General features: G+C 39.8%; 1 protein-coding gene across 1 annotated transcript in view; it reads right to left on the reverse strand.

Annotated features, from left to right (window-relative positions):
- RYR3 (ryanodine receptor 3) overlaps nucleotides 1-13,093 on the reverse strand; it is a 577,606-nt gene that overhangs the window by 464,444 nt on the left and 100,069 nt on the right. Inside the window, exon 3 of the mRNA XM_074955741.1 lies at nucleotides 2,394-2,501. Within this exon, the coding sequence (XP_074811842.1) occupies nucleotides 2,394-2,501 (108 nt within the window). The remainder of the gene's footprint in view (nucleotides 1-2,393; nucleotides 2,502-13,093) is intronic.

Consider the following 13,093-nt stretch of genomic DNA (forward strand, 5'->3'; position numbering starts at 1 on the left):
CAGTACACAATTACATTATAGCTAATCATAGCTAGAGTTACACATTCATTTTATTGGGAGAAATAAGAATCATTGTAACATAATCAATATTTACGTAGTACTTTGATGCATCCACTTTACAAGCAGATAAAATCTAAATCTGTTTTCAAATGGTCAGTTGTTGCAGGACAGTGAACAGACCACAGTATAAAAGCCAATTTATAATTCAAAAGAGAAAATAACGTTTCTAATTTTTTATTCTTACCTATTACCATCTTTAGTATAAAAATACACATTTTTGAAAATGTGTACATTCAAATTTCCAAATAAACTGTGGAAACATTCAAAGGAACAATTATCCTCTATTGCGTCAAACACCCATTCGCGCTACCTCCCAAAGGAGCAATTACAGGCTATCTTATTATGTAACATACAAACCCCACCTCCCCGCATCAACCTCCTTTATTTTCCAGGATTATCCTAAGAAAAAGAAAAAGAAAGCACTACAAGTACATTTAAACTGTATTAAGTCTATAAAAGCATGGAAAACTGAGTCAAAGGAGGTTTTCATTTTGAAGTAAATTTGGAATAATTCAGCATTTGTACAAAAAGGATATTACCCCAAATTAATTTTAATTACCATACACATATGGTGCATTCCTTGGGTTAATCTGAAAAACAAAGTTTTCTCCCTCCAAGGTCCACTTTTCCTTCTGCCTGATTTGGCAGTGAAATCAAAATTATGTGTGTAAGCCCCAGCACTATACATATAAAGTTCTTGCCATGTAGTTACACAAAGTGTAACAGAGCGGTATCATTTTGAGTTTCTTGGTTGGCTCAGATGGGGTGCTTGAGCCCAAAGCAATTAAATTGAGAGTGGAGATTCAGTCTTCCTTTGCTCTGGGCTCCCAGTCCAGGGAGAGAGGTTTAAATCTAGACTGGGAAACTAATTCAAGCATCTCATCACAGCAGACATCGGCAGCCTGGTGATGGTCCGGCCGGCAGCAGGGCCTACAGTCTACATCAGCAAAGCAAAGCAGTCGAAAGCCAACCTCAGTGGCCCAAAGAAGTCCACAGCAGATAATGCTCAGTACAAGCCAAGAGGAGCCCACTACTACCAGGGCAAGAGTTTTGTGGCCCCCAATATGGCAGCCCATCATAGAGACTCTGCTGCAACACATGCACATTTTGGAGTTTCTATTTAATTCCTTAGTATTGATTAATGAAATATTTGTCCTTTCTCCCAATAAATTAAGAAGACTGTATGTTACCAGGTAGCCACGATTCTATGTACTTGATGAAAGGGGGAAGAACACAAGTAAGGGTGTTCAGTTTCAGGCTAGTTTTTACTCTCACCATCACATCTATTGCCTAAGAAATGATTACAATGCCACAAATTCAGTATTATCACTTCACTTCCATATCACAAAAGGAGAAAAAGATAGACTGTGAAAGAGCAAACCACAGTTTTTAAACTCAAATAGCTTTTTCAGTAGTAAATAGGGCAAGAGAATACATTTCTGAAGTACATTTATTAGTTTGACATCTGGAAGTTCCTGCAGCATGAAAATCCTCTTTAGCTCGTTCTTGTGTTTTGGTATCACAGTGGTCTAACGTTCCACCAGTGATGCAACATGTAAGCACAACAGAAAGAACTTGCAGCTTTTATTTTTCAAATCTCTTTCATATGTGCATTTACACCAGACTATCAACATTACTTAAATATAATTTTGTGTTTTAATACATTTAGAGATGCAGAAACACATACAAATAATCTGTAATGAAACATTTCCACAGGAGAATTCATGCTCCCTCACCATAACTAAAACAAACTCACGGAGAAACAAATCTTTAGTTATAGAAGTACAACTACAAAAAGTATATTAATATTTGAAGTCCAGAACAAATTATGTCATTTTACTTGGTTGATAGATGAATTTAAGAAGCTAACAGTTAACTTTAAAGATTATACTCTCTTATTCTGACTTGTGACTGCTGATAGGTTTATAGTACTACCATGCTGATGACCTAAATTTCAAAGCAACCTTATGAAACTCATACTCCTTTGGCTGGCAGAAGCTAGGCTCATCTCAATGGTGAACTTCTGCATTGTTCAGCAGCCAATTCTGAACTATCAGTACAGTAACTGGCCTTTGTAGAAGTATGGTTGTGTTTTCTTTCATCTGCTAAGTACATTAAATGCACCTAGCTTCTCAATATGAAAATTTGTCTGCATCATAAAGGTGATGGATCAATGGCAACCCTAAATAAAAGGAATATTGAAGTATCTGCTACCCCATTCTGAGGCATCCTCTGTTCTAAAGGTCCTTAATGGGGATTAAAAAAATGAGAAACAGTTCAAAGTTGGATGCCTGGTATCCTTTTTGATGCCAAAATAAAAATAATTTACTTACCCCTTCACTGGCATTTTCCCCTGTGTTGGCCAGCATTTCCTGTAGGGCTCTGACAGAAAGAGACTGCTCCAGCACAAAATTACAGATGCAAAGATCTGGAGGCACATACTGCAAAAACAAGAACAAGACAAAGGACAAGAATGACATAGCTGGTGAGTTCAAGCAAATGTAAAGCACATATGCACATACATACACACAAAATAAAAAAAACATACATTTTAAGGTGAAAGTATGTTTGTTTTCTAAGAACACAAGTTTTTGCATAAAAAATTTTATACCTTCAGAAGATTTTCTCACCTTCAGAAGATTTTCTCGCTGCAATTAATTGTCCTTTTTTATTTAGAGCACTGTACTACTTTTAAAATAAGGGGTCATTAGGCCCAAAAGCAGAAGAGTGTATCTTCAGGCTACTTTTTTTCCTCAGTTATTAAAATATTTAGTCATGAAAAATCAATAGAAAACTATAAGGAAAGATCTGCAATCATAATTTGATATCCCAGCCCTTGAATGTACTTCACATTATAAGAAAAACCTTAACTGTAGCATCAAAAAGTCTATAGTTATTGAATTATAATTCTTACATTCAATACAAAAGAGTGGAAATATTTTCAATCCACTAGTTCTACAACAGGAAAGAGCAGTTATTTACTCTACAGTAACAGTAGGTGTTCAATATGTGTTTTCCACATGTGCACCAACAGTGGAAAACATGTCCCATACACTCATTATAGGAATGTTTTGGTCAGCAGTGTCCATAGGGGGCCACACCTGTGCTCTGAATGTCTTCACACCTGCCCACCCAAGGGCATAAAGGGTGGAGGAAGGTCATGGAATACATATGGACAACACATGTCAAAGAACCACAGTTACTGTAAGGTAAGTAACCGTTCTTTCTTCGATTGCCCAGATGTATTCCATTCTTGGTGACTTTCAAGCAGTGACCTAATGTGTTGAAAGTAGGTGCTCAGAGTCTGCCCAGTGATTGTAAGACAGTTCTGCCAAAATGGGTATAAGAAGCCTCTACAAGGGAATAGTGTCTTATAAAAGTATGTACTGATCCCCAGGTAGTGTCCCTACAAGTTGCAGAGTCAGGCACACTTCTCAAAGAAGCCAGAGTTTTTCATTCACCCAAACCACCATCTTCTGGGTCTCTGTAATCGCTGCATGATGTCTGAGCGGGACTGAATAAAGATCCAGTGGATCACACAACACCTCTGCAAAAAGGAAAAAAAAAGGGGGGGGGGGCGCGACACAAACAAGCAAGTCTCTATCCAGAACAGCCAAAAAAACCTGCTGTCAAGGTTCCTCCCCCACTCTGAACTCTAGGGTACAGATGTGGGGACCTGCATGAAAAACCTCCTAAGCTTATCTTTACCAGCTTAGGTCAAAACTTCCCCAAGGTACAAAATATTCCACCCTTTTGTCCTTGGATTGGCCGCTACCACCACCAAACAAATACTGGTTACTGGGGAAGAGCTGTTTGGACACGTCTTTCCCCCCAAAATACTTCCCAAAAACCTTGCACCCTACTTCCTGGACAAGGTTTGGTAAAAAGCCTCACCAATTTGCCTAGGTGACTACAGACCCAGACCCTTGGATCATAAGAACAATGAACAATCCTCCCAACACTTGCACCCTCCCTTTCCTGGGAAATGTTGGATAAAAAGCCTCACCAATTTGCATAGGTGACCACAGACCCAAACCCCTGGATCTGAGAACAATGAAAAAGCATTCAGTTTTCTTACAAGAAGACTTTTAATAAAAATAGAAGTAATTAGAAATAAGAAATCCCCCCTGTAAAATCAGGATGGTAAATACCTTACAGGGTAATTAGATTCAAAACATAGAGAACCCCTCTAGGCAAAAACCTTAAGTTACAAAAAAGATACACAGACAGAAATAGTTATTCTATTCAGCACAATTCTTTTCTCAGCCATTTAAAGAAATCATAATCTAACACATACCTAGCTAGATTACTTACTAAAAGTTCTAAGGCTTCATTCCTGGTCTATCTCCGGCAAAGACAAAATGTAGACAGACCCACATACCCTTTGTTTCTCTCCCTCCTCCCAGCTTTTGAAAGTATCTTGTCTCCTCATTGGTCATTTTGGTCAGGTGCCAGCGAGGTTACCTTTAGCTTCTTAACCCTTTACAGGTGAGAGGAGATTTCCTCTGGCCAGGAGGGATTTTAAAGGGGTTTACCCTTCCCTTTATATTTATGACACCTGCAGAGTACCAACGAAACTGGCAGAGGCCTGAAAACACAGACTGTCCAGAGAGAACTGATGTGGTGAGTCCAGGCTGCAACAGGGGGTGTGGCTAGAAAAGTAATGAACACTGAAACTAGGCTAGGACCCACAGCAACACAACACCAAAATTATCCTAATCTCACACTAGTGACAGCCGAGAACAAAGTATTTGTTCAAAGAACAAAAATTTTGAGTAGGAACCCACTGTAGAAGCCATACACATGGGAAGGAAAATATCTAGAATGCCTAGAAACAATACCCCACCAGATCAGTAAAAGCATAAAGGGATCCAGAGACGGCTATGCTAACACTGAGTAAAGAACAAGAATACAACAGAGCATGAAAGAATTTCCATGGTGTGCCAAACCACCAACACTTCAAGACTCATAAATGAATTGAAAGGCACAGGAAAGGTCTTGTTTGATGTGAAAGGAAAATGTTAGCCACTCTAAAACTCTGAGAAGACTACATCCCAAGATGTCTATGCTATAGGTAGCCTATACACTGCTCTACTTGACTTTCCAGCAATCACAGCTATAAGCATGGTTATGAGGATAGAACCAGTCATCACGAACCCAGAACCTGAGATTCCAAAGAGGTCCCAAAAATGTTCCAAGGACTGGGGAAATAGAGAAAGAATACCACATTAAACTTACACCAAATGCAAAGCCATTTGCTCTGTCATAAATATAAAGGAAAGGGTAAACATCTTTAAATCGCTCCTGGCCAGAGGAAAAACCCTTTCACCTGTAAAGGGTTAAGAAGCTAAGACAACCTCGCTGGCACCTGACCAAAATGACCAATGAGGAGACAAGATACTTTCAAAGCTGGGGGGGGGGAACAAAGGGTTATCTCTGTCTGTGTGTTGGCTTTTGCTGGGATCAGAGCAGGAATGCAGGTCAGAACTCCTGTAAAAAGTCAGTAAGCAATCTAGTTAGATACGCGTTAGATTCTGTTTTGTTTAAATGGCTGAGAAAATAAGTTGTGCTGAATGGAATGTATATTCCTGTTTTTGTGTCTTTTTGTAACTTAAGGTTTAGCCTAGAGGGATTCTCTATGTTTTCAATCTGATTACCCTGTAAGGTAGTTACCATCCTGATTTTACAGAGGTGATTCTTTTACTTTTTCTTTAATTAAAATTCTTCTTTTAAGAACCTGATTGCTTTTTCATTTTTCTTAAGATCCAAGGGTTTGGGTCTGTGTTCACCTATGCAAATTGGTGAGGATTTTTATCAAGCCTTCCCCAGGAAAGGGGGTGTAAGGCTTGGGGAATTTTGGGGGGAAAGACGTTTCCAAGTGGGCTCTTTCCCGGTTATATTTGTTAGACACTTGGTGGTGGCAGCAATAAAGTCCAGGGACAAAAGGTAAAATAGTTTGTACCTTGGGGAAGTTTTAACCTAAACTGGTAAAAATAAGCTTAGGGGGTTTTTCATGCAGGTCCCCACATCTGTACCCTAGAGTTCAGAGTGGGGAAGGAACCTTGACATGCTCCAACACCACCTAGGAGAATCTCCCATCCTTTACCACCCAGGGTGAAAGCAAAGATCAACTTCATTGAGTAGATGGGTGTCACTTCCAGAATAGACACTCCAACTGAATGCTGTGCAGGCATGGTTGTGATCCCAAAACTAAATGACAAGATTTGGATCGGTGTAGACCTTACCAAGCTCAATGAGAATGTCTGTAGAGAGTGAAACGTACTCCCATATATTGGGCACACCATTTGACAATTAGATAATCAAAAGTTTCAAAATTGGATGCCCCGTCTGGGTTTTGGCAGATACAACTTGCTGCAGAAGCTGTACTACAATGACCTTCATCACATTTTTGGGGGTTTTGTTTCAATAGAGTCCTATGTGACATATCTTCTGCTCCGTAACACTTCCAGAAAAAAATGTCATAATTCCTGGAGGGTCTGGAAGAGGTTCTCTGCCATATGGATGATATCCTTGTCTACCGATCAGCTCAAACCCAACACAACCAACATCTCTTGAAGGATGAGAGACAGCAGGCCTAACACGAAATGACAGATGTAAATTCTCAAAGACAGAATTAAGTGTCTGTCTAGGCTAGGTCACTAATGGAGCAGGGGGTCTAACAAGATCCAGAGAAAGTACAAGTGATTACCCAGATGGAGGAGCCTCAGTGCATCAGTGAAATATATCGATTCATGGACATAGTAACACACCTAGGAAAATTCCTACCTTACTTGGCAGAGTAGTCAAAGCCATTACGAGAGCTCATTAGTCCACAGAATTCCTGGAACTAAACAGAATCAGGCATTCAGAAAAATGAAGCAAGATATGAGCATTCCTCCACGGCTGATACACTCTCCAGAGCCCCAGTCTCAGGCAAGCCACAGCAAGAGTGTGAACAGGAGGAGCTGTTTCTGGAAGATTTCACAGATGACGTACATACTGATTTACTTATCACAGAAAAACATCTGCAAGAAGCAGATGAATTCCTGAGTCAAGGTATGAATCACTGCAAACGCTACAAAGAAGGTGGCACAAAGCAGACAGGAAATCATACTGGGTGGTTTCCAGGGATCTTGTTATAAAGCAAGGTTTATTGTTGCTGAGGTCCAGACTATTTATCCCTAATGTAACCGGAAATCCTCGACAGACTGCATGAGGGACACAAAGGCATTACAAAATGCAGGAAGGGAGCTAAACAGACAGTTTGGTGGCCTGGGCTGAGCAAACAATTACAGCAGAGAGTTGAGAAATGTGAAATTTGTGCTCACGTGAACCCAATCCACTGGAACCATTACTATCATCTGCTGTACCAGACAGGCCGTGACAGAAAGTCAGGACTGATTTTTTTATCTGGATAATACCACCTGTCTTTTGATGACTGATTATGTCTCAATGTTCACTGAAGTTGTCAGGCCACTCAGCATCACATCAAGTGCAGTTGTGGAGAGGATAAAATCCATGTTTTTCCCTGTTTTAGGATTCTGGAGCAAGACATCTCTAACAATGATACTCAGTTTTCCTCTGAGACTTTCAAGAGGTTTGCAGATACCTACAGTTTCATTCATGTCAGATCCAGCCACAGTTCCATCAGAGTAATGGTGAAGCAGAACATAGTAAAGAAAATAAAACAACTTCTTTCTAAATCCTCATACCTTTATCTTGCCCTGTTGCCATACCAGTCAACACTTCCAGCAAATGGACTCAGTCTGCAAAACTGTTGATGGGAAGGCAGTTGAAGTCCACTATCATAACCTTCCTTTCCCAATTCAACTCCTGTTGGCCAGACATCCCAAGATTACAGAAGATGGAAGATCAATAGAAACCCCACCAGAAGGTGGTCTTTGACAGGTGCCACAGAGTCAAATCCTTGGGAGTACTGAATCTAGGAGATCACATTTGTGTGAAAGACTCTCAAGAAAAGGGGATGTGCCAGGACATCTCAAACGTACTTTGTTAGAATGCCAGCAGGAATCATCCATTGGAACCAATGTCACCTTGTGTCACCAGGGAGACCTCCAGTCTACCCAGATCACTACCCTGAAATGGAACCTGCGAACAACACCCCGCCTGCCCATACAGAACCACATGTACCCTCTTGAGATTCTTCCTGAAAGGAGAGATCCAGCAAGAAAAATACAGTCTCCTACATTCCTGGAGGATTATATAAGATCTTGAGAATTTAAGGAAATCAGAGGACTAGCAGTCAAATGCCTTAAAAGGGGCAGAATAAATCACTGAAAGTTCAGGCAGTCTACCCTGCTCTTCATAGGGCTGTTTGTTGTTTCATGTACTGTTAGGATAAAGGTTTTATCACCCTTCCTTTTTAGAAAGGGGGATGTGGTGTTAGTTGTGAATGGTTAGCATGGCCACAAAAAACAGGAAATAAAAATCTGCCTTGCATTCACCCCAGCCACAGTGTGCTGAGTCTCTAATCTATGCAACAAGTACCTTAAGCCAGCCCTTTTTCAGCTTCTAAAACCTACTGCAAAGTAGTCAAAATCTTCATCAGGAATCCCAAATTTTGGGGGGTATTGTACTGGTGCTTTGTGTTAAGTTCCTTATGCTCCTTCACACCTACATGGGGTCCAGGGACAATCTCACCCCTCAAAATATATTCTTATAAATACTTACCTTCATTAGTGTAAGGTGATGCAAAATAGCATGTGGTCATATAATTAAAGACTGTCTCATGATGCATATGCAGAAGGGGGCTCAATTAAGATTGCACAGGCATTTTCTAAATTGTGAGTGCTTGACTTTGCAAATATAATAATGTTCTTTTAACATAGGTTTTTGTGTAAAGTTGTACATATAGATATGATTACCACCAAATATACAAGCAAATACAGAGAGGCAGTCTGATGCATTTCTTTCTCAGTAACATCACAAAATGGATATTTTTATCCTGATAATGTAACAGAAAACCAATCAAAAGTGAGATGATGAAAACAAATCTTAAACCCAAACTAATGCATAGGTGTACAGCATGATGTTAGAGGAAAACGGTAATCCTCTTTCATTTTCTATTGGACAAGAAAAGTATAATAAAAAGTATATACAGTGCATCCTTGAAAGCAAAAGAGTTTAGACACTAGAACAGAAGACAGGTTTCAGAGTAACAGCCGTGTTAGTCTGTATTCGCAAAAAGAAAAGGAGTACTTGTGGCACCTTAGAGACTAACCAATTTATTTGAGCATGAGCTTTCGTGAGCTACAGCTCACTTCATCGGATGCAACAGAAGAGTTCACACATCAGAGCCTAGTGCTGTTGACCTTCAGGTCATGCTGCAAAGTTTGAAGTCTCAATCCTGCAAACATGCACATGAGTAATTTTATGCACAGGAGTCATCATCATTCATCCTGCACCATCAGGTGCATAAAGCAGAAGTCAAAAGGTGCCCATTATTCAGGATTGATTTTCCAGGTCTTTTATATGCAGATGTAATAATGCGGCTTCAGCAATGGGGTATGCCTCTAAGTCAGCCTCTTTTCCTACAATCTCCAGCTCAAAGCTTTTTTTATTATGCACATGATTAAATTCAGTTGGATTAATTATCCTTTTTTGAATTTGTATATCTGTAAGTGTGCCAGAGCATATTTCAAACCAAAACGGAAAAAACACTGAAATAAAAATAAATAATAGATTCAAAAGCTTTAGTAGTGAAATGCGGTATTCCCTATTCCTTTCTGCATATAAACTGTTCTGTTTATTATTATTGAATTAGTTTTTAAGCACCTTGGGCACAGATGTCGTCAGTCACTGTGAAAACTTACAGTGTTTGTCAATATTTAAAAAAAAAACAAACACATCAACCTATTCATTTTTCACTAAGGCCAATATTAAGTCAGTGCATGTTGTTTTAAACAGTACATATTATGTTGCAACATAATTTGCTTTAAAAAGGAAAAACATGCATATAGCTGTGTTCAATTTGAATAATCAGCTAGCAGTTCTGTTGTCAAAAACACTTGGCAGAGAGAACCAGGGCAGATGTTTTTAAGTTCTGCAGTGTAGAAAACCCTTCTGAATGTAAACAATAAGTGATTAGCACTTCTAATAGGCATCAATCCTTCTCCTAACTGATTTATAAAAGACCACAAAATCACATGCCCATTCATCGCTTCAAAATGCCTCATTGTAAACCAGAATAAGCTAAACAACTCATCTCCTGTCAACATACTTTTTTGGCTAAATGACTCCTTATAGTTATCTGAACATTAAGACAATTTCACTATACCCAGCTAAATTATCAGGAACCACAAGTTACATATGCAACTTCATACATACCAGGTCTCATAACAACAAAATTGAGATATACAGTACAGGGTAGACCATTACTATTGCAGAGACCATTATGTATTTTGATATTCAGGTTTAACATTTTCATTATAAAATAAACATTTTAGCACAAAAATTGATAAAAATTAACATAACAACACATTAAAATGACCATAAATAGCTATATAAATAAAAGGAGAAAACTTGTTTATTGTAGGTTGCTTTAAAAACAAAATATAAGACTTGTCAGAAGCCAGTAAGATAAATTAGCAATTTTCTCTCCACTGACATTGCCTCCATTGTTCTCCATGAACAAGAACACACACAAGAGTTTGGCAACAGATTTTTCATTACTATACCTTAGATTTTAAATGCAATAAATGTAAATACTGAAATCCTGAAACTGGGATGCAATATCATAGAAACCTTATCCTTACATAAGGAAAATCCACTGTGTAAGGGAGATCCACCATAGGGGCCCCAAAGCCTCAAATAGCAGAATCATAAGGGCTGGCAGTGCCAGGTTCAGGTTCTAGGCAGGGGTAGGTCTTGATACCAGCGGTGGGGGGAGCATGTGCATGTGTGAAGGTTCTAGCGGTACCCTTTAAAAACCTCACAGTCAGAGGGTGAGTAAATACTGAGCAGTTCTCTGCTGGAGGGTGGAAGGCATTAGTTGCTGCTAGACGTACACACTGTGAGCTAATGGATAGGCCCTATGTCTTTAGAGACAGAAGTTAGTCCAAGATCATCGCATTCTGTGGACGTACGTAATGATGCTGGCACCAAAGGGAGCACCACTTCCGTTTGTCAGCATAACATTTTCTTGTAAAGGTTTTTCTAATGTTGTGGAAGACAGATTGGACCTCTTCTGAACATGATCTCCTTACATGTGCTATCCATCCAAAAATCAGGCTCTGAGACAGAAGGATGCTAGGTTGGGATAGTTGGTCCTGCCCCCCATACTCTGTCAGTAGGTTCAGAATGTATGAGTGAGGCCATCTGGAGGATGGTGGTGAACCAAAATTGTATCAACTATCTAAGTGCCACCAAGACTACTGTTTTGTCCTGTTTGACCTCCCTCTTTACATGAGGGGAGCAGAAACGGGGAAGGGAGGGAGACATACATTAGTAGCTCCAGGAAAGCATCTCCTCTGGAACTCTCCCCTTGAATGGTTTGGCAGCAGCAGGCCGGACACTTCTTGTTTGCCTGGGATTCAAATAGGTCCCAGGATGGCAGCCCCACTGATGGAAAATGTCCTGTGCCACCGAGTTGTGGAGGTCCTACTCATGGTCCTTGTGGAAATCCTTGCTGAGGCTGTCTGCTAAAGTAACATAAGAATGGCCATACTGGGTCAGACCAAAGGTGCATGCAGCCCAGTATCCTGTCTACCAACAGTGGCCAGGTGCCCCAGAGGGAGTGAACCTAACAGGTAATGATCAAGCGATCTCTCTCCTGCCATCCATCTTCACGCCCTGACAAACAGGCACGGACACCATTCCTTACCCATCTGTGACTAATAGCCATTAATGGCCTTAACCTCCATGAATTTATCTAGTTCTCTTTTAAACCCTGTTATAGTCCTAGTCTTCACAACTTCCTCAGGCAAGGAGTTCCACAGATTGACTGTGCGCTGTGTGAAGAAGAGCTTCCTTTTATTTGTTTTAAACCTGCTGCCCATTAGTTTCATTTGGTGGCCCCTAGTTCTTATATTATGGGAACAAGTAAATAACTTTTTCCTTATTCACTTTCTCCACACGTCTATCATATCCCCCCTTAGTCTCCTCTTTTCCAAGCTGAAAAGTCCTAGCCTTTTTAATCTCTCCTCATATGGGGCCCTAATAATTTTAGTTGCCCTTCTGTGAACCTTTTCTAATGCCAGTATATCTTTTTTGAGATGAGGGGACCACATTTGTACGCAGTATTCAAGATGTGGGTGTACCATGGATTCATATAAGGGCAATAAGATATTCTCCGTCTTATTCTCTATCCCTTTTTTAATGATTCCTAACATCCTGTTCGCTTTTTTGACTGCCACTGCACACTGCATGGATGTCTTCAGAGAACTATCCACGATGACTCCAAGATCTCTTTCCTGATTAGTTGTAGCTAAATTAGCCCCCATTATATTGTATGTATAGTTGGGGTTATTTTTTCCAATGTTGCATTACTTTACATTTATCCACATTCAATTTCATTTGCCATTTTGTTGCCCAATCACTTCGTTTTGTGAGATCTTTTTGAAATTCTTCACAGTCTGCTTTGGTCTTAACTATCTTGAGCAGTTTAGTATCATCTGCAAACTTTGCCACCTCACTGTTTACCCCTTTCTCCAGATCATTTATGAATAAGTTGAAAAGATTAGTCTGAGGACTGACCCTTGGGGAACACCACTAGTTACTCCTCTCCATTTTGAAAATTTACCATTTATTTCTACCCTTTGTTCCCTGTCTTTTAACCAGTTCACAATCCATGAAAGGATCTTCCCTCTTATCCCATGACAACTTAATTTACATTACAGCCTTTGGTGAGGGACCTTGTCAAAGGCTTTCTGGAAATCTAAGTACACTGTGTCCACTGGATCCCCCTTGTCCACATGTTAGTTGACCCCTTCAAAGAACTCTAATAGATTAGTAAAACATGATTTCCCTTTACAGAAACCATGTTGACTTTTGCACAACAATTTATGTTCTTCTA

The sequence above is a fragment of the Natator depressus genome, chromosome 6 (assembly GCF_965152275.1).
Source record: "Natator depressus isolate rNatDep1 chromosome 6, rNatDep2.hap1, whole genome shotgun sequence".
NCBI lineage: Eukaryota > Metazoa > Chordata > Testudines > Cheloniidae > Natator > Natator depressus.